The sequence below is a fragment of the Podarcis pityusensis genome, assembly GCF_964106645.2.
Source record: "Podarcis pityusensis genome assembly, chromosome: 13".
Taxonomy (NCBI): Eukaryota; Metazoa; Chordata; class Lepidosauria; order Squamata; family Lacertidae; genus Podarcis; species Podarcis pityusensis.
Genome location: NC_138038.1, coordinates 23,348,487 through 23,374,811, shown reverse-complemented (window position 1 = coordinate 23,374,811; position 26,325 = coordinate 23,348,487). Strand labels below are relative to the sequence as shown.

Genomic DNA, 26,325 nt, shown 5'->3' with positions numbered 1-26,325 from the left:
GGTACTCTGTTCTTTACTGCTTCACACATTGCATGACTGAGCCCCGACACAAATTAAGTTCTGGGTGAATCTAAATTGCCCCACCTGGAATTATTCTCTTTCTCTGCCTTCCCCCATTACGAGCAAAACTTTGCACATGCTCAGAGGTATTCTCTTCTTTATATCTCCACACATTACCGAGCCGAGCCCTGACACAACTTAATCTCAATCAAGACACCTGAAATTCAATCAGGTGTGAATCTCAATCAAGACACCTGAAATTCTTCTCTGTCTTCCTCCAAAACACCTCCACTATCCTCAATGCTGCTAATTAAGAAGTTGATCATTTTAACAAGCAAGGAGCTGGAGTTCAATACTACTTGAAAGCCACTCCTTTGATCCTCGAACAGCTGCTGCACAAATCTCAGCTTCATTAAAGGGCCAGGAATTATTATGATTAATATTGTTTATTAAAGTATATGCTGCCCTTCATCAAAAGATCTCAGGGTGGTTCACAGAATAAAATACAAGATAAAACACAAGTAAATAATCAAGACAACAAAACAAAAGGTTGCAGCAAAAGAAAGGAATTTGTTCGCGTCCAGACATACTTTCATATGCATTATCTGGGGCTGAATCCCAACAATAAAAAATAGCTACGGTGGCCATATCTCAAGCTAAACACTGATTCTTTTTGGGCTTATTAATCTGTTTGGGTCCACCTCATTGCCAATTTTCACCTCAATTTTGCCTTCTGAACCAATTAATGTAAAAAATTGGGGACTCTCCTTTGACTAAATCCTGTACACAAAGGTAGTGTAATGGGGTCACTCTTCAGCATATAAGGTTGGGCATTTGAAACAGGTTCAGAATTAAGCCCTGGCTCAGAGCGCCCTCTGAATTCTGCATGTGGCCAAAGGCACTCTCTTCTTAACTGTAGCCCCTCACCTGTGGTTGAGAAAGGCAGCTCTTCAGGGTAGGGAGGTGGTTGGACTCTTGACTCGTATCAGCCCCAGCCAGCTTGGGCAATGGACAGGGATAATAGGAGTTGTAGTCCAGTGGCATCCGGAAGCTGGCAGGTTCCCAACCCCTGCTACGGGGAAGGAGACAAACGGAAAGGAGAGGGCAAGTATCCTCCCAGTTTAGCAGGTATACAAGAATATGACTACAATTGCAAAGATCCAGAGGGCTGGCAACCCCTGTTGCAGCAAAATCATAGGCCCAACAGTGGAAAGGACACATAGTCCAGCCCCTTGTGCAGGGAAATCTGCTGCTACTGCATCCCTGAGAAGTGACCCTCCAGCTTCTGCGTGAAAACTCCTATCCAAGAGTCTGACAGCACATTAAAGGTGAACAGATTTTATGGTGATATAAGCCATTTGCTGATCGGCTGAGTGCTCTCTGGTAGGAAGGGCTTAGGACCAAAGTACCAGAAGGAGCACCTACTCGCACAGCAACCCGCCTAAGGTGCAGCCTCAACAAAAGGAGGGAGAAACTTCTCTAAGGGATGGCTTCCCAGTGGCGACATTCCTTCCCTAGAGAGACCCACCTGGAACCAACACCTGTACTCTTTCAGTCCCGGGCAAAGACATTATTTGAATTCTCTCAGGCATTAAAAAGGGATTTTTAAAAAATGTGCATTTTTCCCCCTGTTTGCTATAGTTTTATGTAGGCATCATTTTGCTTTCCTGAACTGTCCTGGGCATAGCAGCCAACTCCTAGAAGCCTAGGTGCCTTCGCCCCCCCCCCCAATAAAATATTTGAGGGAGTCGTCCCTCCCCCCATGTTGATAGGCATTACCATTCAAATAGTTGCGTGCACTTTGTCTTGTGATCAGTTATGTGAGGTGGGTCTTACCTGCCCCCCTCGTTCCAATATTTTATTCAAGTTGGAAGAGGAAGGGAAGGGAGAGAAAGAGGAAAGGAGGGAGGGAAAACTCACATTTGTGTGTGTCTGTGGAGTACAGAAGTTTAAGAGTCTCCCCTCAGCTTTTTCCCGCGTCCCTCACACTAGGCCTAGGACTGCGCCCGTTCGGACAAGGCCGGGGCTTGTTAGGCGCCAATTGTGTGTGCGCGCGCGCCTGCGCGCGTGTCTGCTATCTGGGCGGGATCCCTCCGGATCCCTCCTCTCCCCTCTCCCCAGCGCTGCTCGGCGCTAATTGTACGGCTGGGATTAGCAGGAGGGAGCTGACAGCCGGGAGAGAGGGAGGGAGGGAAGCAGGGAGACAGCGAGGGAGGCTCGGGCAGCTGCCTCGCCTCGCCTTGCGCCTGCAGCCCCGGCCGGGATGCCGCGCAGCAGCGCCCTGCCTGAGCCGCGCGGCGGTGGCGGCGGCGGAGCCGGAGGAAGAAGAGGAGGAGGAGGAGACGCCTAGGCGCCCCGCGCCCGCTCCGCCGCCACCTTCACACGCGCACCCTCCCCGCGGGGGCGGCGGGGGGCGCCCATGGTGCCGCCGCCATGCCGGTGATGAAAGGCTTGCTGGCGCCGCAGAACACCTTCCTGGACAACATCGCCAACAGGTTCGATGGGACACGTAAGTGGCCTCGGGGACGCCGCGGGGGGAAGAGTCCCGTGGACACGAATCCACGCCCGGTCCGTGGGACTGAACGGGGTATGTTTGGGGGGGGGGTGTCCGATCCAGCCTCTCCTCCACCCTCTCGCCTCACCAGCAGCCCCCTCTCTTCTCTTCTCTTCTCCTCTCCTTCTCCTCCACCTAAAAGTTCTCCCCCGAAGATGGAAGCGACCTGACGCCCCAGGGACATAGCTGTCAACTTTCCCCTTTTCTTGCGAGGAATCCTATTCGGAATAAGGGAACTTCCCTTAAAAAAGGGGAAACGTTGACAGCTATGCCCAGGGATGGGCGCTTGACTCTTGGGGCGTCTGAGAAAGGGGTCGCCTTTCTGCCTTGTTTCTCTTTCTGCCCCGCGGTCCTAAATCCGGGGTGGAGGGGGTGCGTGCAGAGTCAGTATTATCTGCCCCAAGTCCTGGACAGTAACGAAACCCACCCCACCCCTTCCCTGCCTGCCTGCCTGCCTCTCTCTCCCCACCCCCCTGCCCCAAGCCCGCTTTGTGTTGGGTCTCTCGAGTTAACAAAGACAAACGCTCTTTGTCTCTGCACAGACAGCACCCACTGGAGATCGAGAAGATCGGAATGGGTGGGTTGATCTCTCTTGTTTCCCGATCGCCCAGGGACTGAGACCCTCCCCCCCCCACTCTATTATTTAAGGACCCACTGTTTGGGTCTCTTCTGCTGCTGCCCACCCTCTCCCCATCTTCTGATGTTTAGCTGCGCCACCAACTCCGGTCTTGTTCAGCCTTCGCAGGCTTCCTTGGGAGAGTTAGCAGACTTTCCTTTGTGCACGTGTGAAAAGAGACCGGGTGCGGCGGAACAGCTTCACCAAGGGTGTCTGTAGGCTAGGCAGCCGGGAGGGAAGAGTCGCCTGCCCGCAAGTGCTCAGTCTCGGGCATGCCTTACTGGGCTCCGCAACATGCCTTAGGGATACCTAGAAAAGAATTCCTCTGAGCATGTGCGAAAGGGTTTTCTCTCCCTTTCTCACCCTTAGGGAGACTTCTCACGCGTCTGGGATTAGAAGTTTTCTTCGCCCCTCTTTTTTCTCCCTCCTTCATTGTCTCCCTTGAGATCTGCGTTTAGGTTGGAAGCTCCTCGCGGCAGGCACCTATCTTGCTTGCTTTTGCGGGTATGGGGGACGACGACACTATTTATATTGATGGTGAGACCACAACAGCGAGGAGGAAGTCAGGGCTGTATATAAGGGAGCGTGAGTTGCATGCATTGCTACTTTTCGGAAACTTTTTCGACACGGTGCCTCTCTATGCGTGTGGCTAGGAAATCCTTTCCCTTCCCGATCTCCTAGAGGCAAAGTGAAGCGAGGGCTGTGGGATTTGGGGTGCTTTTAAGGGCATCCGACAAGGGGGGTAGGCAGTTCTCTTGCGCGAAGCCCACTGAGCTGCGCGATCCCTGTTCAGCCCGTCCCTGGGCACCTCCCGATTTCGACTTGAACACATTTATTCGTTTATTACATTTGAGCCCCATCATTCTTCCAAAGAGCTGAGGGTGATGCAAATGGCCTTTCCATAGTATCTTCACAACAACCCTGTGAGTTAGGCTGAGCTGAACGTGTCCGTGTAACTGGCCCGGGGTCACCCCGTGAGCATCGTGTCTGCGGTGGTGCAGAAGGACTTCCGAGTGGAAGTCGCCCCCCCCCCCATTCAGCGCAATGAGCGGAAGGACCACACTCTTTAGACTGGATTACCATTCAAAGCGAGGGGCATCGCGACGCCTTTAAGTCTAGAGTTTTAAATTAACTACCTAGCTGCATCACTGTTTGCTCCAGGACTCACCCAGACCCAGTCAGAAGCTCTTTGGGATGCCAGGAGAACTAAGCCTATGGCGCCATAAGAAGGAGCAACCCTGAGCATGTGCAAAGAGCCTTTCCCCCTTTACCAAACAGCCACAGTGTGCCCACCCTCCTGTGTGCGAGGAAGGAGCCCCAGCGTTTCTCCTTTTAGAAATAAAGCTAGGCTCGGTCAGGAGGAAGGCGTGCTTGCTGCAGCAAGCAGTGACTCTCTGCCCACGTGCAGAGTTCTTTTTCACCTTCACCCGTGAGAAAAAAAATCCACGCACACAGCTAGTTAAAAGGGAGAAAAGGCTGGGGGCATCTGTCGAGGATTCTTTAGCTGTGATTCCCTGCATTACAGGGGGCTGAACTAAATGATCCTTGGGTTCTCCTCCAGCTCTACGATTCTATGGCACTTTCCAGGTGAGACCGAAAACGGAAGAGGGAGCGAGCCAGAGGATGGGAAAGTCCTCCTTCTCAATCCCAGAGAAATTCTTGCGGGTCGAAGGAGGCTGCGCGCGCTGGGCGCAATCTGAAATGCATTCTACCCTCGCTCGAAGTGCCCTATGTGACTGTCGGTTCCTGATTTATTGTATTACAGTATTGTAGGGTTAGAAGGGACACCCGCTCCCACCGGGGTTATGTAGTCCAGCTTAGACATTCAGCCTGGTTTCCGGGGCTGGAGACGCAGTGGTGCGGTCAGGGCAGGACTGGGAAGGCAGACGTCCAGAGCCCCACTCAGCAGAATGAGGCGGGGGTGGCCCCAAAACGCAGCACGGCTTGGATTACCGTCTAAAGAGGGGCAGTTGGATAAGACCATTAAGCCCGGAATCTAAAATTACCTAACTGCACTACGGCTAGGGTGTCGGTGCCAATTAAACTGGGCTCGATCTCCCTCCCTCTCTTAGACACACACGCCACACTCGCTTTCACTCTCACTCTCACTCTCACTACCTGCTTAGCCCTGCCGGAGGGAAAAGGATACATGGGTGGGGACGGAAGGTGTAGTAATCGTTTGTGTGTGTATTTTAAAAAACCCCCACAAACAACAACTAAAATGCCATATTGTGGCTCGAGGATTTTCTCTTTAAGAGGATTCCGGTCGTGGGGGGTGGGGGTGGGGGAGGAGGAGGATTTAAATGCTTCCAGAAAGATCAATGAAAACTAATTTAGCATTTTCCTTTGGGGATGTCCGGGAGAAGCTTTCGTAATGAGCACCCCCCTGCGCGCGCCAGCAGCGCTCCCCTTATTCCTAGGGGAGCCACAGCGAGCTGGCGCACAATACCTGAAAATAGAAGTTTTTGCTGAACGCTTGAAGAAGGGGGAAGGAAAGGAGGGGAACGCCCTTTCTCTGTACGCCCATCTCTACTCATGTTCCCGGTGATATAAAACGGGATTAAACCCAATATCGTTCTCCTGAGGCTGGGGACACGCGCGAGTTTCCAATATCAGCCAATTCCCCCCCTCCCCCCAGTTTTGTTTACGATCTAGTCCGATGAAGCGTTCTGGAGAACTGGAAAGCTTACATACCATTTTGTAACATTTTGGCTGGCCTATTTCTTTTTTCTTTTTAAGCCCTGTTGTGGATTTAGGAATCTCATTTGCGAGCCCCTTAGTTATCCGGGTTGTTGTTGTTGTTTTAAGAGCGCCACGCGTCAAGGAATTCCTCCTTGCTCTCCGTAGGCAGGACGCTAGATCAGCACTTCGGACAGCTCCTGAACTCCTCCTTGGAAGCTTAGACCGCGGCTGCTTCTGACGCCCTTGTGGCGCAAGGAAAAAGAGCCAAATCAGTGGCAGTCCAGCTCTCCTTACTAGATAGGCGCTTACTAGAAGCAGCTGGTTATATTGGAGGCAGGAAATCCGCATCAAAACTGTGAAGAGACAAGGCTCACGCTTCTTTCGAAATTGCACCCCCTTTCTGTCTTGAAAGCCCTTATGCCCAAATCTCAGAATTGTGGGCTTTTTGTGGTGATTGCTCAGCTGTGAGAGAAATCACTCTGCAAGTGCTCAGAGGCACCTATCTATCTTACATCACACGTCCTCTTGGCTAACGTCACGCCAAGCACAAAAGCAATTATCAAGAGCACCCCTGAGCATGTACAGGATGTAATCAAGTCACAGCAGCCAGTCCCCACACATCTAAGCTTGGGCGGGGAGGAGTGTGGTAGGGTTATCCAATTTTGGAAGCAAGCATGTTGTGGGAGCCAGGACTCTTGGGTTCCTTCCTCTTCCAGGAGGGGTCTGGTGTCTGAGAACCAGTGGTGGTGCAGTGGTGTTGGACTAGGACCTGAGAGACCAGGGTTTGATTCCTGGGTGACCTTGGGCTAGTTGTTACCTCTCAGCCTAACCTATACAGGGTTGTTGCAGGGGTTAAGTGAGGGGAAAACAATGTAAATCACTTTTGAGCTTCCTGAAGAAAAAGGCAGACTATAAATGCGATAAATACATAAAATAAAATAAATATTGGCATAGCACAAGAGGAGCTGGGAAGCAGGACTCCCAGTTTGCGTCACCAGCTTGTGCAAGCTGTGCTGCTCAGTGGTTACAGCAGAAGATGCAAGAAGTCACTCTGGAGTTACACTCTTCAGATGTAATCGGGGAACCCTCTCACGGATCACGCTTGGCTGCAGCATGTTCCACGAGGCTTTTAACTGGGAGATTAACATCAAATCTACAGAGCCACAATTCCCCATCGCTTGCAAAGCTCATTCATCCTTTGGCTCAATTGCTTTGGATTTTCAATTCACATCCTTCCTTACCTCCCACATGAATGGCTGAAGGTGGATTATCCCCATCGCAGCAACCTCATGTCCTCACGTCCATCCCTGTGTGTTTTGGAGGCAGACTGGCTTGCCTGCATCTCTGAGCCCCATTCTGAACAGGGCTCTGTCTTTCTGAGGGAGTTCCGCCGATGGTAGCAAGCAGGCATGTGAGTTCTAGTGCAAAGGAGGCGAAGGAAATGCTATACTGGAAGATACCTAGGTTGGTGTGAGTGTAAGCAAGCTTCTGAGTTCCACAGAACTGTTCGTCACTCTGAACAGGAAAGGCAGCAGAATCCACAGGGGAATGCACCAAAAGCTCTTTGAAGGAAGTGTGGTGTACAAGTGTAAAAAGTAAATTCAGCTGACGTTAAAGAACATTTCATTGTGGGTGGACCCCTAGCATCTAAAATGAAGAGAGAAAATGAGTGGATGTTATGCGTAAGAATGGAAGTGTGATGTGCTGGTATGTATGAGTGCTTGTATGCGGGTGTGTGACTGTGTATTGGCCTTGCACTGGCTTGCGGCCCCCAAAAGAAAACCCACAAATGAACGCAGACCTTGGGCTGAAAAAGAGTTATCTTACTCTGTTCTAAGCCCACCCAACCTGTTTCTCCAGCCTCCTTCTCCCTGTTTTTCTCAATCCTTAATCTGCAGCCTGCTGTTAACTGGACCCCAAGCACATGCAAACTCATTTGCACACTCCTTCATTTCATTAGCACTTTTCAACAACCTCAACGGCAGGGGTAGGCAACCTAAGGCCTGTGGGCCAGATGCGGCCCAATCGCCTTTTCAATCTGGCCCACGGACGGTCCGGGAATCAGCGTGTTTTTACATGAGTAGAATGTGTCCTGTTATTTAAAATGCATCTCTGGGTTATTTGTGGGGCACAGGAATTCGTTCATCCCCCCCCAAAAAATATAGTCCACATGGTCTGAGGGATGGCGGACTGGCCCACTGCTGAAAAAGGTTGCTGACCCCTGCTCAGCAGGGTCAAAACCCCACACTTTGGTGAAATCCTGAGCTGTGACTGCTTATAGGCCTGCTGCCAATAAAATATACAATACAAGCAAAAAAAGGGAAGAAAATGAATGACTAATGAGGCACCATTAATGGAACTTTCTAGCCTTAATTTAGCAGTGCCTAGTCTACATCTTTGCTTTCAAATTAACTGGCAAAGGAGTAGCGCCGATTACATTATTGATAGTATTTTGCATGCATATCTTAGATTTTTGTGGTGTCTTGCAGACACTCTGATTTTTTTTATTTTTAGGTTTGCTGTTGTTTCTGTTTAATTTATTTGTTGTTTTGAAAAGCAAAGCAAAAGCAAAAAAAGATACGCACATTTAGTGGGACCTTTGCTGTTGGTCTCCCACAACCTTGCAGTATGGAATAGATTACTTTAGTGCAGAGTTGGGGAAACTGCTGTCTTCAGATATGGCTAAACTCAAACATCAATCATCCCTGTCCATTGCCTATACTGGCTGGGGCTGATGGGAGTTGGAGATCAACGAACTCCAACGCACCATAGGTTTCCTGCCACTGCTGTAGCGTGTGGAGAGGCTTGATTTTATGAAGTTCTAATATCTCATGCATTTCCTCCCCTCACTACCGGGCAAGACTGCATTTGGCGGCTCCTGCTTTTGCCCTTCCCAGTCCCTTAGTAAAATCAGAGCTTCCTAGTAAAATCTGAGCTGAAAAGGCAGCCTGCATAAGTATTTGAATAGATCTGCGCTGATAAAACAACTTTTGGACTGCTCCCAAATCATACTTCCAGGCTGGTGGGAGGCTCTTCTCCTGAGCTTCTCTTCTGCTGATGCTCCATCTAAAAGTTCATTTTTGTCCTCTCAGGGTGGGCAGCTTACAGGATGTGGTTCCAGCCAGCCGGCCAGCCTGAGGGAGAGCTGCTCAGAACCGCGGAGAGTGCACATTTTAATACACAGCCCTTCTAAGCAGCCCCCTAATCCTGCATCCTAGAAGCCAAAAACTGGACTTAGCTACAGATGCAAACTATTTTTCACACACACATACACACACACACACACACACACAAGCCCCTCCCAAGTTAATCCAAGCAGTGACCTGAGGTGACCGAGAGTTAAACAATTGGGTTGGGGTAGGGGGATGAGAAAGCTCTCAAGCCAGCCGGGGTGGCGGGTGGGGGAGGCCACAAACTGAAGTCCTGGTCAACTGGGCCTTTATCCTGTTGTCTCCAAAGGCAATTCTGGTTCATAATGAAAAAGAGAAAAAGGCTCGACGATGTCTGTAAGTCATACTCACCCACCCCAGCCCTCGGCTGTAAAGCTTGGATGTTCAGTAAGGAGGACAAAGCACTCTGCGTATGTGCAGAGGCACGTCAATCATTATTTTGATAGGCCACTGCTAGGCTGCTTTTGGGGACTGAAAGCCCTGAGCAACTTGGGTCCAGGTCACCTTGAGGACTGCCTGAGCCCTTATATCCCAACTCGATCAGGGTTTCTCAAACTTGGGTCCCCAGCTGTTGTTGGACTACAATTCCCATCGTCCCTAACTAGCAGGACCAGTGGTCAAGGATGATGGGAACTGTAGTCCAAAAACTTCTGGTCACCCAAGTTTAGGAAACCCTGTATTAGATCATCTGGAGGAGCACTGTTAGCTGTTCCCTGTCATACAGAGGCCTGACTGGCTTCAGCAAGAAGTTGGGCATTTTGTTTTACTGGTCCCATGCTGTGGAATGGCGTTCTAGAGGAGGTCCCCCAGGCGCCCTCGCTTTTGACAGACCTATTTCATTGTTAAAGTTTTTCAAGGCAAGCCAGTCACTTTCACAACTATTTTGTATTGTTATTCGGATATCTTATGTTTTACTATACTTGCACCTAATTTTATATACTGCTTTTTTCATATGTTATATGAGTTGGCAGTATATAAATATATTTTTAATATATTTTTTAAAAATCATGTCCTAAAGCTGAATACCAGTATAGAAAACGGGACGGAGAGCTGTGTCCTGCTCAAATTAAGCCCTGGTGTGATAGTATCAGGACTGAATTTCTTTTTTTTTTTTTTTAATAATTTTTTATTAAAGTTTAAAACAACAAAACAAAAAAACAACACACACAAAAAACAATACAAAACTTAACAGTAAAAACACAAAGCACAACAATTAAAAACAAACTCTCTTTTCCATTTCCAATTTTACATTACTTATTTTCTAGACTTCCTCAAACCTCCCTCTTTTGTATTCCAGTCCACATTATTTGTCCAGCAGTTTCTTTTCCACTTTTTTAATCCCAATCTTTAATTTAATAAAATGTTAAAATATATAACTTCAACTTTTTTTTTAAACCTAATCCTTGATCTTAATATCATATAACTTTAAAATTTTCCCTTTTAATATCAAAATTCCATTTCTTTAAACATCTTTAATCTTGATCTTTAATCTTAATCTATCCTTAACTTTAACCTGTGCAGCTGGAAACCCTTGTTTTCAGTCCAACATCACTCTAACATTCCTTAATTTTACAGTGTTTCTGAAGATAGTCTTTGAATTTCTTCCAGTCTTCCTCCATCGACTCTTCTCCCTGGTCACGGATTCTACCAGTCATTTCCGCCAATTCCATATAGTCCATAAGTGAATTTCTTCCATGAAAGCCATTACAGCATTAAGCATTTATGTGCCACTGGTTCGAGACATTCTCCAGCTCTGAGCTGCTTCAAGGCATTTTAATGTCTGAGGCAGAAAATTAAAGTCTCCCCCCAACACACACACACACCACAATATCTACAGGCAAGATCTTCTGCAAAAGCTTCATTGAAATAAACTGTGCAGGACTGCCTACCATGTCCTTGTTTGGCTCCTGTTCATTCCAGTGCCGCTTGTGCAAGAATACTTTCTGATGAATTGATCAACCATGGGCCATATATGCCTGTTTCCTACTCTGTTGCCCTGAATTGTGTCCCAGATCCACCCCTTGAGGATGCCACCTCATCTCGATTCAGATCACCTAGAGAGATTTGTTTCATAGGCAAAATGCGCAGCATGGCCAGGATTGATGCAGAGGGAAGGGGATATTGGAACCTTATGCATCAGGGTTGGGCTTCATAGCTCTTCCACGGTTCTTGGCCCTCTCTGAGGACACAGACTTGGGCGCCATTTGAGGGGTAACACTTTGACCTTGCTGGATGGAAATCTGTAGCCCAAATGTCCAATTTGGCACCTTCTCTGCTGAGGGCCATCTGTCCGCCTTGGGGCTGTGCCAGGGAGCAAGGTGGCAACATCCTGATCAACACTCTGCAAAGCATCTAATCAAACAGACAGGGAGAGCCGGTCGGAAGGCAGAATGTGCCGCCGCCTCAGTATCCTCCACCGGCAACCCCTTGCGCAAGGATCAGGAAAGCCATGCAGCGAAGGAAGCAAAAATAGATTGTGCCATGCAGGGGCTGATAAGCCTTCCTTTCTCAAGAGCACCCCAGGAAATACAGGCCTGTGGCAGTCTCAGGAAAATGTTACAGTTCTGGCAGCAGTGCAAAAAAATCCAAGGGTGTGGGTGACATCCCTCCACCCAGTTTTTATCTTTAACTAGGGATGCTTTTTATGGTCTCTCTTGCCCATCCTCAGCTGATTCAGCCGTGGCCCCCTCCCACAATTTGTCTCCCTCCACCTCACCCTCTTTATCCCCCAACTCTCCTGCGGTTCTCTCTTGGACATGGCTGTGTGTGTGTGTGTGTGTGTGTGTGTGTGTGTGTGTTCTGTGCATCTGCAATCATACCATATGGTTTGGTTTTGCTTCTTCAAAAAAGCAAGTTTCTAGCCCCTTTTGATGCCCAATAAACTATGCATCGAAACAAGTGAGCAGTGCCTGACGAGTTCTTAGAAACGGAGAGGGTTGCAGCTGAGCAAAACTCCCATTTTCTGTAGGGAAGGTGCAGAAGGTTATTTGTATAATCTCCTGTTCCAGATGCAAACTATACGTTATTTAAAATAGATGCACATTTGCCTAAGCGCGGCAGCTTCCCCTTTGGCAAATTTTGCCTCACAGCCTTAACATTTAACCCTCCTGTTCGGGGGGGGGGGGAGGGAAAGGATCTCTGCCAGAACTCCCCCCACCCCACATGTAATAACACGAGTTCACTCATTATCCCGATTTCTCTTCAAGGCTTTTGACAGGGATCAAGTCAGCTTAGGGCAGATCTCTTCCCACCATCAGCACCTCAGGGGACAGGTGTGTCTTTGGTCCTAGCGGTTGCTGAGTCTCTGGGAAGCAAAGTGCATCGTCAGCCTTCAGATCGAGAGTGATTTGTGTTAGGAGGAGGGGTGGGGAGGGAGCACGCACAGGGTCTGGTTTTGGAGATGGCACAGGGAATCGTCAGGAAGAAGAACTTAAGGGTAGCTCTACCATGAGGTCTCCACCATCACCAACAAATTGTCTATGTCCTCAGGAGGGAATCTGCCAGGGGTGCAAGAGAACTTCCCATGCGATTGTGTTCCGTGGGTCAAATTTGCTACCCCTGAACAGTGTTGGAAGTCTTATTCTCTGCTCCACCTTTGCCTGTTTGTAGCACCACATCTGCTAGAAATCAAAGTGACTTTGCAACATCTCTGCTGAAATTTGCAACAGCGATAAAGCCTGTCTCTAACAGGGCGAATGGCCGTTGCAATAAAACCATAGCCCTTCCTCTGTTGCAGCCTCCGTTTCAATTTTTTCGCTTGTAAGCTCTTTGCAGCACAGTGCTGTCGTCTTATACTTTGCAGCGTCCACCCTGCATACTGAGGACACTACGTCAAGGAATGGCAGCTTGGTGGCCTTTAGCAAAGACACCCCCCCCATGTGCATTTTGCCACATTGTTGGTGCCCAGATGGGATTCCCAGGCAGTGGGTGGTGGTGGTGTATGCGTGGCAATTGCAGTATTTCAATCAGAGCGGGGCAAATGCCGTTTTAATTTCCCACAATGCCTCTGGTCCAACACCCTCCCAAGGCATTGTGGGAAATTACAACAGCAGCCAGTGGGCAGTGCTGAGAGTGCCTTTTAAAAAGAGGATCTAGAGTGGGTTTCAGCAGTGGGCCCTGCAGGGTGCTGGGGTTCCTGGCGGCTGCCCAAGGGTCCTGCATGCTGGTGCCAAGCCTGGAGCACAACATCACGAAAAAGCAGAGATACCGAAGGCCCAAGGTAAACAAAGGAGATTTAGCCAGCGTTCAGAAGGCCCTCAGAGACAGAAGTGAGCACACACACAAGCAAACCTCCCTAGACAAGGAGTTCCTTCCACTTGGTCGGTGGCATAACAACAACAGCCCTGATTCTCACCTTTGCAACAGGAAAACACAAAGCAGGAGAGTTTTTTGCCTTCTGCCTCTGATCTTCCTATGGAAAGAGGCCCACAGTGAAACTGCAGGGTTGGGCATCACGTCTAGTGATTTGGCACCTTGTCTAGTGTTGCAATGGGCTTTGACGGGTGTTCACAGGTTAGCTTGTACCTGTGTACAAGTTGTTTCTACCTTCATGAGGAAGAAGGCTTGTTTGCAAGTTGTGCTGAACACAGGCACAAACTGCCTGCACACTTGTGCAGGTGTTTGTGGGAAAGTGGGACGCCTGCTTTGTATAGCTCTGCTATTGGGTACCCAGGCGGTACATGCATTGAACATCGAACACTGTATGTGACTAACTGTATGAGCATATAGCTCAGCTTATACAGTGGTACCTAGGGTTATGAACTTAATTTGTTCTGGAGGTCTGTTCTTAACCTGAAACCGTTCTTAACCAGAGGCGCGCTTTTGCTAATGGGGCCTCCTGCTGCCGCCGCGCCACTGGTGCACGACTTCCATTCTCATCCTGGGACAAAGTTTGCAACCCGAGGTACTACTTCTGGGTTAGCGGAGTTTGTAACCCGAAGTGCTTGTAACCCGAGGTATCACTGTAAATGTACACCTAAAGTCAAAAGGCAGTGCTTATTTTATTTTTAGAAAGAGAAGTCATGTATGGGAGCCCTGACATGTGCCCTGGAGAGATGTTCAGCTCTTTAATGCTAACGTTGTGGGAAGCGGGTTGCAGTGGCTCAAAGGCGCTTTTCTCAATTATGTAATATTACTTCATATTGACTTGAGGACAGGCAATCATTCTTAAAAAGGTTGACAGTGGTTTGAGAGAGGCTTCACTCTGTATGTGTGTACCAGGAATGGGGAAAATATGGCCCTCCATATATTGTCAGGCTGTAATTCCCATCAGCCCTAACCAACATGGCCAACAGCCAGAGATGATAGGAGTTGTAGTCCAAAACAACACCTGGAGGACCACAAGTTCTCCACCCCTATGTTCTCTCTCTCTCTCTCTCTCTCTCTCTCTCTCTCTCTCTCTCTCCCTCTCTCTCCCTCCCTCTCTCTCTCTCTCTCTCTTTTCTTTGATGGAACTGTCTCTTCTGGTCAGTCAGACAGGTTTTTCAGGCTTTGAAAAAGTACCAAAACCTGACAAACCTAGAGCAGGGTTTCCCAAACCTGGGTCTCCAGCTGTTTTTGGACTACAGTCCCCATCATCCCTGACCACTGGTCCTGCTAGCTAGGGATGATGGGAGTTGTAGTCCAAGAACAGCTGGAAACCCAAGTTTGGGAAGCCCACCTAAAGGCAAAAGTGGGAGAAGCATAGATTCCATAAACAGCAATCTCAAAGTTACCTTCGACCACCAGGGAATAAAAAGCCTATTGTCTGCCTCCAGCTTCTGCTACTTCAAAGAAGAGGCTTGGCCAATGATGGGGTGCTCAAGGGGAAGAGAGCTTGGCTGCAGAATCAACCACATCTGCATGAAATGTTCATCCTGGTTATACCACTGAAGGAGGCATTCCCTAAATTGGGCTTGCCTGTTCAGGCCAGCCTTCACCCAGCTGGTGTCTTCCAGTTGGACTAAATCTCCCATTGACTCCAGCCAACATGATTGCCTGGTTGAGGGGAGCTGTAGCCCACCAGTTGGAGGCCACCAGTTTGGCAAAGTCTGGAGGAGAGGGCTGTCAAGGGTTACTAGCCATGATGGCTATGTTCTGCTTCCACAGCCAAAAGGCAGCAGTGCTTCTGAAAACCAGTTGCCGGGAACCAACGGAGAGGACAGTGCTCTTGTGTTCGAATCCTGCTTGCAGGCTTCCCACGGGCATCTGGTTGACCGCTGTAAGAAAAGGATGCTGGGATAGATGAGCCACTGGCCTGACCCAGCAGGCTCTTCTTGAGTCCTGAAGGCCGATTTAGGCTGTGAAATCAGCACTCGAATTCCTTCTCCCCTGCCCACCCGCCAATGCTGGCATGACAACTCAGGGTCTCTCTTCTCCACCCACTCGCAGATAGCAACTTCCTGCTGGCCAACGCTCAGGTGCACCGCGGCTTCCCCATCGTCTACTGCTCTGACGGATTCTGCGACCTTACTGGCTTCGCCCGGACAGAAGTCATGCAGAAGAACTGCAGCTGCCGCTTCCTCTATGGCAGCGAGACCTGCGAAGCCGTCCTGCAGCGCATCGAGAAAGTGCTGGAGGGGAAGCAGGAGTACCAGGCTGAAGTCTGCTTTTACAAGAAGAGTGGTGAGTTTGGGGGAGCCCCCTGGGAGGACTCCCTTCCCCTCTCGGCATTGCAGGCTGTTTGTATGCTGCTGGGCCTAATTCAAGGTGCTAACGTTAACATATTAGCAGCTTGGGAGCTAGTCATTTGCTGGAACACCTCTATCCATGTGAGCCAGCTTGGAACTGGAGATTGGCCAGCAACTGGGGTGTGGGAAGCTTGCTTGCAGTCTTGTGGGTGAATGGAAAATACTCCACAGGGACATGGAGCAGGACCCCAGTTAGGGACCTCCCTGCTTTTCACCCTCCTGGAGTGTTTATGCCTGGGTGCAATGCATGCCCTGGGGCTCTGACTGTACCTCTTCCTTGCCTGGTTAGAGGATAGAGAGGGTTGTGTGAGTGTGAAGAAACTAGAAGCCTGCTTAGTGAGCAGGAAGTTTAGTGAGCAGTGGTTTAGTGAGCAGGAAGAGTCTGTGGCAGTGAGCAGTCCAGAATCAGAGGCAAAATCAGAGGCTGGAGAGGAGCAGGGTCAAGAGGCAGCGATGAGTCAGGCTGGTGAAGAAACCAGGGGGGGTCTCTTCTTCCTGCTGCAACCAGCTCCTCTCCCTCCTGGTCTCCCAAGACCAGAAGAGGTATGAAGAGGGAGGAGCAGAGACAGGCTTGTTGGCCTAGTCTCAGATTGCTTGGAAAGAACCCAGGGGAGGAGGACTCTTAGGGAACTGTGGGTATGGGGAGAGACTTCAGTCCCCACAACTGTTATATTGGGGCAAGGTCTACTTGGAAGAGGCTGTGCTCACTAGGCCTGGCCTCCTGAGCTGCTTGTTTCTTTGAATACAGTGGTACCCTGGTTCTCAAATGCCTTGGTACTCAAACACCTTGGTTCTCAAACACTGTAAACCCGAAAATAAGTGTTCCGATTTCTGAATGTTTTTTGGAAGCTGCGGCTGTCAGCTATTGTTTCCGGGGTGCCTGCACCAATCAGAAGCTATGCCTTGGTTTTCAAACATTTCGGAAATCAAACAAACTTGCGGAACGGATGAAGTTTGGCGCTTTTGTTTTTGCTATTTATTTTGCATTTTTGTTTTTGAGGCTTTTTCAGTTAATTTGTTTTTGTGACTGTGTGGAACCCAGTTTAGCTACTGATAGTGTGACTGCGGAAATGGATCAAAGCCCCCCATCCAAACAATAACTATCATCAGTGCAAATAAGAAAAACAATTAATTTTAATTTTTGTCATCTACAATACTGTCTTAATTATTTTATAGTACAGTACATTGATTATTGCTTTCATTTTATGTATCACTGGTCTCGTTAGATAGTAGAATTCATGTTAAATTGCTGTTTTAGGGGTTGTTTTTAAAAGTCTGGAATGGATTAATCCGTTTTGCATTACTTTCTATGGGAAAGTGTGCCTTGGTTTTGGAACACTTTGGTTTTGGAACGGACTTCCGGAATGGATTAAGTTTGAGAACCAAGGTACCAATGTAAAGAGCTAAGTGCGCTGACGCTGTGTGAGGCATTGCCGACCTGTTCCTGACAACTGCTCCTGATACCAGCTTTCTGGCCCTGCCCATCACTGGCACGTGGAACGTTGCCCAAAAGGAAACATGGCCCCTGGTGTGAAAAATGCCCCCTGCCCTAGAGGCACTGGCTGCTTGGACACTGTTGGGATTTTGCTTTGTGGTTAGGACACTTCACATCCTGAACCATTGGTGACTCTGCTGAGGTTGCATCAGTTCTGGCCCCTTTTTTGATAATGCTTGGTTGACGGCAATTGTTCTTTTTTAATGCTGTGGCCATAATGTATTGGGCCAGCCCTGGTTAGGCTTAAAAGAGTGTGAAATCTTTAAAAAAGCCAGAGTTCGGCTAAGCACAATTTAAGCTCAGGGGCTGAGGGTTGCTGGACATCACTGGTGGGGAAGAGTGCTGCTGCATTCAGATCCTGCTCCCCAGCTTCCCACAGGCAACTGATTGGTCCCTGTGAGAACTGCTGGACTAGCTGGGTTTTGCTGAGGTTGTTAATTTATTCTTAGAATAGGCTGGTGTGCTGGGCCTGGGGGTAAGCTGTGAAACACAGTCCAGGACCAGACCAGAATCCGAAGGTTCCGCTAAGAGTCAGTCCGACAGGGCCAAGGCAGGACACGAGGCAGGAAACCAGACAAGGACAGGTGCAGGATCTAGCACACAGCAATGTTGCTCCCGCAACCTAGGGCAGGGTCCGACAGCCTTTTATCTTTGTCGGGGTAGCAGCCGGTCCTGATCCCCTGGCGACTCACCTCCCTGCTTCGCCTGAAGGCGAGCACTCCTCCTGCGAGTACTCAGGTCTCTCCTTCTCTCAGACCTTAGTCTCTGCAGCTCGGGAGACGTCGGTGGGTTACTAGACCCAGAGGCCGCCTCAGCCTCCCCTGACCCAGCCGGTAGTGGAGCAGCTGTAAGTGATGGCCCAGCTGAAGGCAACGAGGTAATCCCCGCATCTGGAGCCAGGGCAGGCTCGGGCCCCTGACTCGGCCCAGCTGGTGTTTGTTGCAGGGGAACCTATGCAGACTGTTCAGGATCATACCCCAGATTTGGTTCAGATGATGCCTGAGCCAAAGGATCCAGTGCAGACTGAGAGTCCTCTGGTTCCGAGTCCGAGCCTGAGTCCCAGGCCATCACAGCTGGTTTGCATCATTTATACACATTGTAGAATTTGGGTTTCTTTGGTACAGATTGATGAAGTGCTGTTGGTGCACAGCGGACAATGCTGGGGTCCTGGGTTCTCTGGAGAGCCCAAGGGAAATAATGTGTCCAGAGAGACACTTGCTTCCCCAGTGAGGGGTGGGCATCTCATGTCTCCAGGGTTCCATTGGCCCTTTTCCCCTGGACATGGTTTAAGATGCTGGGCTGTTGTTGTTTTTCAGCAACAAACCCCTTAACACAGCTGCTGCCCATCCTGTTTCAGCGACCGAAGAGAAATGGGAAGGTTCTGCCCTGCTGCCAAAGCCTTGTTTACCGGGGTTGTATGGCTGCTGCGGCAGTGGCTTCTGGTTTCCAGTGAGATCTTGTGGAACTCTCATGAGATCTTGCTGGAAGCCACTTCCACGTCTTCAATGTCAGTGCCAGCAGGGGGTTGAAGGGGCACGTGTGGCAGCTCCAGGGAAGTGGCTCCTGGGTAGATGTGGCAAGAGCCTCACAAGATCTTATGAGAGCTCTGCGAGATCTTTCCAGGACCCAGGACCCACCGCCATAGCTTCTTCTCTGGTAGCACTGGCAGCAGGCGATCTGTTGGGGGTCAGATCTTCCACTGTCGTGGATCTTGCCACCGAAGCAGACTGCTTCATATTGCCTGGTTAAAACAGCTTGAGCTTGGCAAACTTCTGAAACTACCTCCACATTTAGCTCTTCCAAATCTTTCAGGTGTGAAGAGTGTGGTGCTTGTTCTAGATGCTACATTTGGAGTGCGTGGGGATACGGAGAGACGGAGAGTTGTTTTTTTTCATGGCAGCCTTTTTCTCTGTCTAAACCTGGGTTCTGTGAGGTTGTCAGCTGCCTGCCACCAGATAATAAATAACAGCTTTCTCAGCTGCTGAAGGCTAGAGGCTAGGCCATCACGTAACCTATCGCTTGCAGTATTATGGCTAGACGTCAAATACCAATGGACAAATGGCAGCGTACAAGAACCATACTTCCATCTAGAAAAGATGTGAGTCACACTCACAAGGAAATATTAATATTATTATTACGTTTTACCTATATTTATTTAAGCAAATAAGGCTTAGCTGCCGCTGCATTTTAAAAAACAACAACGATCCTCCTAAAATAGCCCAAACAGAAGAAAAGAGAGGTCATTCTCAAGCAGCTGCCAAAGGATGTATTTATAAAAATTAATCATCCAGCACATTTTAACAAATGTCCTCATCAGAGGAATATCAAAAAGTAAAACTAGTGTAAGAACCATATCACCAGGCTAGAAAAGATCTGAATAGTGCTGATGAAATGGGTATTATTAGTAGTTTCTTGTTTTATCCCTCTTGCGCTCTGATGGTTTCTCGTACAAATGCTATTCTAATCTGCTAGAATAGCGTTGCTGTTTTTACGCTGATCGTACAGCTTTTTGGCTATTGATATTTACTGTCGCTTCTTGGAAGCATTTGTTCAGATGTGTTGTGGCATTCACTGATTCTCTTTCAACATCAGCTTGAGACTTGAGTGTTAACTTTTTAAAGCTGCTATTGCACCATATAGTCCATGGGTAGGCAAACTAATGCCTGGGGTCTGAATCCGTCCCAATCGCCTTCTAAATCTGGACTTCAGACAGTCCAGGAATCAGCGTGTTTTTACATGAGTAGAAAGTGTGCTTTTATTTAAAATGCATCTCTGGGTTATTTGTGGGGCATAGGAATGTGTTCATTATTTTTTTTCAAAATATAGTCTGGCCCCCCGCAAGGTCTGAGGGACAGTGGACCGACCCCCTGCTGAAAAAGTTTGTTGACCCCTGATAGTCCCTCTCAAGCCCAGACACCAGATGTGCGATTGCTACACCTTCCTCCTCAACCTCGTTTGGGTCAGATCATAGCAGCTGTGATCAAGCCAATACGAGGGCATTTCTATAGGGTTGGTGTTCTTTTTTGTTTTAGAAAGCACCTTTGAGCATGTGCAAAGTATCTTCCTGTGCCCACTGCCAAGAAGGAAACAATTTATTCCCTCTTCCCCCCAAAAAACTTGCACAGAGTGCCTTTGAGTATGTGCAGGCTGCTTTTTCCTTGTAAGAAGAAGCATCCAAAACGTAGAGCCATTCTAAGCTGATCACGGGCAGTTTAAGCATGAAGGCACATTTGAAGGAAACCACCCAGACGAAATTAATAGAATCATAGAATTGTAGAGTTGGAAGGGTCCCTGCAATGCGGGAATCTGCAGCTGTCCCATACAGGGATCAAACCTGCAGCCTTGGCGTTATCAGCACCACACTCTAACCAACTGAGCTATCCAGGCGAAATTCCCTGGGGTTGGTTCTGGTTGAAGCTGCCAAAGCTTCAGATACTCCTGAGGAAGCAAGGGAGGTATTTGTGGGGATTGCAGAGATGAGCGTGGCAGGGACTGCTGTCGTTCCTCCTCGGTGCAGATGGTGATGCTGCTCTGTCCCTTTTCTCCCTGGTGCAGGAACAGCCTTCTGGTGCCTGCTGGACATCGTACCTATCAAGAACGAGAAAGGCGAGGTGGTCCTTTTTCTCTTCTCCTTCAAGGACATCACCGAGAGCCATGGAAAGAGCCAGTCGAGTGAAAAGAAGGAGGGTGAGGCCTCGGTGGGGGAGGCAGGCTGGGCTCCAGAAACAGGGTCACGAGATCCAGGATAGAGCAGATGGGTGGGGCGGCAGTGCTCCTTGGCAGAAAAACACACTGAGTGAGGGGTACGCCTTAAGTGAGCAGCCGTTGGCTCCAAACTGGTTTGGGCATCTCCTTCCCCACTCTGCAAGGCTTTGTCTGGGATGTGTGCATGCATATATCCCTCTCAAAGGGAAAGGCATAGTCTATGCCTGCACCAAGGGACGTGGGTGGCGCTGTGGGTTAAACCAATGAGCCTAGGACTTGCCAATCAGAAGGTCAGAGGTTTGAATCCCCGCAACGGGGGGAGCTCCCGTTGCTCGGTCCCTGCTCCTGCCAACCTAGCAGTTCAAAAGCATATCACAGTGCAAGTAGATAAATAGGTACCACTCTGGTGGGAAGGTAAACAGCATTTCCGTGCACTGCTCTGGTTCGCCAGAAGCGGCTTAGTCATGCTGGCCACATCACCCGGAAGCTGTACGCCAACTCCCTCGGCCAATAAAGCGAGATGAGCGCCGCAACCCCAGAGTCGGTCACAACTAGACCTAATGGTCAGGGGTCCCTTTACCTTTATGCCTGCACAGGAGATGCTCACCCCCTTTCAGCAAGAACCTGCGGCCTTCCCAGTATTGTTGGAACTCCAGCTGCCAGCAGTCTAGCTGCATGGTCCTTGGTGACGGGTGATGGGAGCTGCAGTCTCTGTCCTCGTTCCAGGTTCTGCCTCCACTTTGAGAGGCAACTGTCGCTGGGAATTGCAAGTGGGGAAAGAGTTGCTGTTGCAGTCAGGGTCCCCTAGGCATCCGATGGCTGGCCATTGCTCAAACTGCTGCCGGAAAGAATTCCCATGAATAGGAAGTAGGAAGACCCTTTTGGAAGGCTGCTTGAGGTTCCTGTGAGGTTTTCTTTCATCACTGTTGGACTGAGAGCAAGCTGTAGAAGCGTTTGTTTGGATTAGCTGAGGAAGACTCCATGGGGTTAGAAGAGCAGCTGTTCTTAGATTAAGGTCATCACTATCCTTACATCCAGAGATGTTCCATCACTACGGAACAGGGCGGGTAATTCTTTGACCAAAATAGCTTCGGGAAAGATTTTTTTAAAAAAATATCATTCTATTCAGACCATTTCCGTACTGCTTAATATGAAAACGTATTTCCAAGCAATGTGCAGAAACAACAACAAATTTAGAAAAAGGGCATGATAAAACCATCCATCCTGATATTAGTTCCTTCTACTTGTAAACACACCTCCCTACATAAAAGCTTTCGACCTCCACGCATTCATCCTGGCTCTCAGCCAGGGCCCAAACAAACTCACAGATCACATGCACCCCCCAAAAAATTAAAATATCTTACAGTGAAGAGGGTGTTCCTCGAATGTTCTCTATCACTCTAGGCTTGCTTTTATGGGCTTGCTTTTAAGGCTGATGGAGATTCTTAAGGTTGCCCATAGCTGCATCCTATTCAGGTGCATCCACACACCTGGTTCCAGGCTACAGAAGGTTTAGTTTGGTGAGTTTCCGGGGGGGGGGGGGAAAGGATGACAAACAGGACACCCCTCCATTCGCAGGCCTTTGTCTGGCCTCTCCACACTTCTCCTCTTCCACCAGCTTTACTGTGTCATCATGACAGGGCTCTGTGTCCCAACAGAATGAGCTGGAGGTGATATCACATGCTGGCTCACTGCTTGTTGCATCTAGCATGTTGCAAGGTATTCAGAGTGACGTAATTAGACTTTCTGTCATTAACAACCCATTGGATGGAATCAGCCCACAAGGTTCCATCTAGCTCTTTTCCTATGGTTAGAGACCTGCAGCCAACCTAGCACTTCGCTTTCGAAACTGCCTTGCTTATGAGTACCCTATAGCTGACAGGTTAGTCAACACTCCACAGAATCACATCCAGAGTTTGCAACTAACTGCCACTTTTGTTTTTTCCCCAACCACACATATGATTCTGAGGTCAGCATTTCAGCTTGGAGCCTGAGAAGCAGAAACAGAAACAGGAAGGAAAGCCAAGGGGGATGGATACAGCACGGCAATGTCAGAATCCACATAAAACAAGGTGTTCCCTCTCTAAGATGGGAATTTTGAGCCTGACCTGTCCCACTCTTTTTCTTCTTCCAGAAAAGCACCGCTGTAAGAAGGCAGGGAGCTCCCATCTGCGGGCAGCCAGGAAGCAAGGCCGCACAGCACTGCACCACCTCGCCAGCCAATTCAGCAAGAAGGAACGGACAGAGATGAAGATCAACAGCGTAAAGATGATTTGCTTGTTTTGCCTTTTAAGGAGGGGATGGTGGTGACTGGTTAATCCTTGCAGCCCTAACTATGTAACTGTCTGCATACTGGCAGGCGTACACCTCTGTCCTTGCTCCCCACAAACACCTTATTCTGAGAGGCCATTGTTCCGTTCTGAACGAGGGACCTCTTAAGGATGGGTGTGCACGGAAAAGACTGAGGCCACAACACCATATATTTAAAGCACTATGTTGCCGCGGCTTCCCCCAGAGAATTATGGGAGCTGTAGTTTGCTAAGGGTGCTGAGAGTTTCTTAGGAGACCCCCCTCCATTCTCCTCACAGGGCAACCATTCCTAGAGTTCCCTGGGAAGACGGACTGCTAAACTACTGTGGAAATTGTAACTCTGGGAAGGGAATAGCTTCCCACCTTCTTCATGTTCTCCTCACAACAACCCTATGAGGTAGATTAGGCCGAGAGGCCTGGCCCAAGGTCATCCAGTGAGGTTCACGGCTGAGTGGGAATTTGAACTCTGGTCTCCCAGGCCCTAGCCTGACACTCTAACCTCTACACCATGGTGTACTCTATAGTGCAAGGCTGCCCCTCCAGGTGGCAATGGTGCAGTTGCGTTGAGGAAGCGTTACACAATAGCCACTGTTACTATTGTGTCGATTGCAATAGTGCACTCTCATGAAAAACACGGTTCTGGAGGGGCCCGTAGAGGCTTAAAAAAAAAAATCTGTGGATTAACTGATGGTGTTGTGGGGTCATTCCCGTGCTCTCTCTTAGCAGAGCGAAAACCCCCAGAGATGTGCAGCCCACAGATATGATTTTGGGCAGCCGCCAGTGGCTTGCAGTGTTAATAGCATTAAGCCCATCACTTTGAAGGCCATTAATGCCTTTGCTGAGGGTCACCCTGCGAGGCAGCTCTGCGATTTCTCCCAGCAGTGAGTGCAACCCAACAGGCGCGTGTCCTCAAGACTCAGAGCAGTCAAGAGCAGCCCAGGCAGAGCAAAACGAGGCAAGGACTGCCCACCGCCTGATTTGGGGTCTTGTGGAGTTTTGTTAGAGATTCCAACTAAATATCAGGAAGAACTTTCTGGCAGTAAGAGCTGTTCCACAGTGGAACAGATTCCCACGATTGGGGGTGGCCTCTCCTTCCATGGAGTTTTTTAAGCAGAGGTTGGATGGCCACCAGCCATTGATACTTTAGCTGAGATCCCTGCATTGCAGGCGGTTGGCCTAGATTATGTTTACCAGATTTTTTTCAATGAATCCGGGGACACTTTTTTTTTTTTTTTTTTTTTTTGAAGCTGAGTAGCAACAGGGAGTCAGTAGTGGGGATGGTGAGGCAAAAGACCCTGGGCCCAAGCACACATACATATTGTATAAAGGTGCAAAGCCCTTCTTTCACACCCTGTGAAACATAAATGTGCAGAGTTTTTTAAAAACTGGGCAACGGCCGCCTGTCTGTGACTTCCGAGCCTCCCCGATCAGTCAAAACAAAGGAGGAAGGGGGCAGGAGATTGGGGAAGGCTTGGGAGTCACAGGTGGGCGGTGCGCCTTTGCCCAGTTTTTAAAAAACTCTGCATTTATGTTTCACATTTTTGCCTGTATCACCAGCCACTGCTGCCATCCAAGCTATTTCTGTACCATAGTGGTTGGGTAATCTGTGGCCTTCCAAATATTGTTGGACTCCCAACTCCCCCCCCCCCCAGTCAGCATGGCCAATGACCGGGGATGATGTGAGCTGTAGTCGCCTAACAACCCCTGGAAGGCCACAGTCCCCCCCCCCCCGAGACAAAGAGAAAGAGCTCTAGGCATGCTCAGAGACGCTCTGTTCTGCAGTGTAAAACCACAAGGTCTAGGACAAAGTCTTGTTAAGGTGAAGGGTAACAGGTGGAACGCAATCTTGAAACTCAACATAGATTCTTTGTTTCATAGCAGGGAGAGAGTGAGTTTAAACCCACATCTTGTAGGGTCACTTACTTGGTGGACTGAGGACTAAGGTTGGGGTCTGATGTCTTTATTGCCAGGTTGCAAAAGGCAAAGAGAGAATTGGCTTGTTTTATTACTGCTGCTCTTGGTGCTGCCTAATCCATTGTTACACTGGGGTGCAGTAAGGCAGTAGTTGCTGTGCATTCTATGTAAGGTTTTGCACACACCTTGCATTTAAAGCACATTCTTACCACCAGTTCATCCCCCCAACAGAACTACAGTTCCCAGTATTGGGGGGGGGCATATTTTAAATGTATGGCATCTGCTCAGTCTTAGTCTATTTCAATATACTTTCTTTCGTTGCATAAGCAGCTCAGGCAATGGTCTTCTGCTTTGGGGAGAGTGGCCTGTTTGATTTGTGGCTTGTTCTGATTTTGAAACCAGTCGTCGGGTTTTTAAGCTCGTTCCTAGATTGTTTATGTGAGAGCTGTTTGCTTGATTTTGCTGTAGGACTTGGTGAAGTTTGTTACCTGTTCATATTGGGGGTGGTGTAGGGTGGGGGGGTTGGCAGTAGCTGCAAAAGCCAACCCTATTGCGAGCCCACCCCTTACCAGCCAAGACCTCTGTTCTTTTCCTCTGATGCTCTATATGCCTTGACAGCTGTTCCCCATGCCCCCTCCTGCCAATGACCCAACGCCAGTGCAGATTAAAGGGCTTTGGTCTGTTTGAGGGAAGGAGGGTGGTAGTGGTTGGGGGCTGGCGGTCTGCAGGGGAGACAGTGTTGAACAGCAGCCACAGCAGCTGCTCTTGCAAACCATACAATCCAGATACAGGCTGGGTCAAAACAAACCCCTTCTCTGCCAGGAGCAAATCCGGAGACGTTACTTAACACAAAGCTGATAATGGTTGCCAAGCCTTGCAGGAGTCTGGCTTCCTATTCCTCATCCACACTTGGGATGGAGAGTGTGTGTGTATGCGTGTGTCTGTGTCCTAAGGAGCTTGGGGGGGGGGGGGATATGCCTACAAACAAAGTGATCCCAAAGGGATCGCAGAGGATTATCCCAATGGGTAAAGACAGTGCAAAGTACTGTATAGGAGGAAGGCACAAACCCCCTGCCTTCTGATTTCCAGAACTGGCTACTATTTGGAAAGCAAAGCAGTAAGAGAAGACAGAATTTTGTACAATACAGTCGTACCTTGGAAGTCTAATGGAATCTGTTCTGGAAGTCCATTCGACTTCCAAAACGTTTGGA

General features: G+C 49.0%; 1 protein-coding gene and 1 long non-coding RNA gene across 5 annotated transcripts in view; one reads left to right on the top strand and one right to left on the bottom strand.

Annotated features, from left to right (window-relative positions):
* The window catches only part of LOC308462149, a 182,916-nt gene extending 180,725 nt beyond the window's left edge, over window positions 1–2,191 (bottom strand). The window contains exon 1 of one of the 3 annotated variants that reach the window (XR_013979010.1): window positions 1,921–2,191. This is a non-coding gene — a long non-coding RNA (uncharacterized lncRNA). The remainder of the gene's footprint in view (window positions 1–1,920) is intronic. The other 2 variants (XR_013979011.1, XR_013979012.1) reach the window with 2 other exon arrangements.
* Window positions 2,192–2,312: 121 nt separating this feature from the next.
* The window catches only part of KCNH4 (potassium voltage-gated channel subfamily H member 4), a 49,686-nt gene continuing 25,673 nt past the window's right edge, over window positions 2,313–26,325 (top strand). The window contains exons 1-4 of one of the 2 annotated variants that reach the window (XM_080979285.1): window positions 2,313–2,509; window positions 15,392–15,625; window positions 20,741–20,872; window positions 23,025–23,152. In XM_080979285.1, the coding sequence (XP_080835411.1) occupies window positions 2,434–2,509; window positions 15,392–15,625; window positions 20,741–20,872; window positions 23,025–23,152 (570 nt within the window). In that variant the 5' untranslated portion in view covers window positions 2,313–2,433. The remainder of the gene's footprint in view (window positions 2,510–15,391; window positions 15,626–20,740; window positions 20,873–23,024; window positions 23,153–26,325) is intronic. The other variant, XM_080979286.1, reaches the window with a different exon arrangement.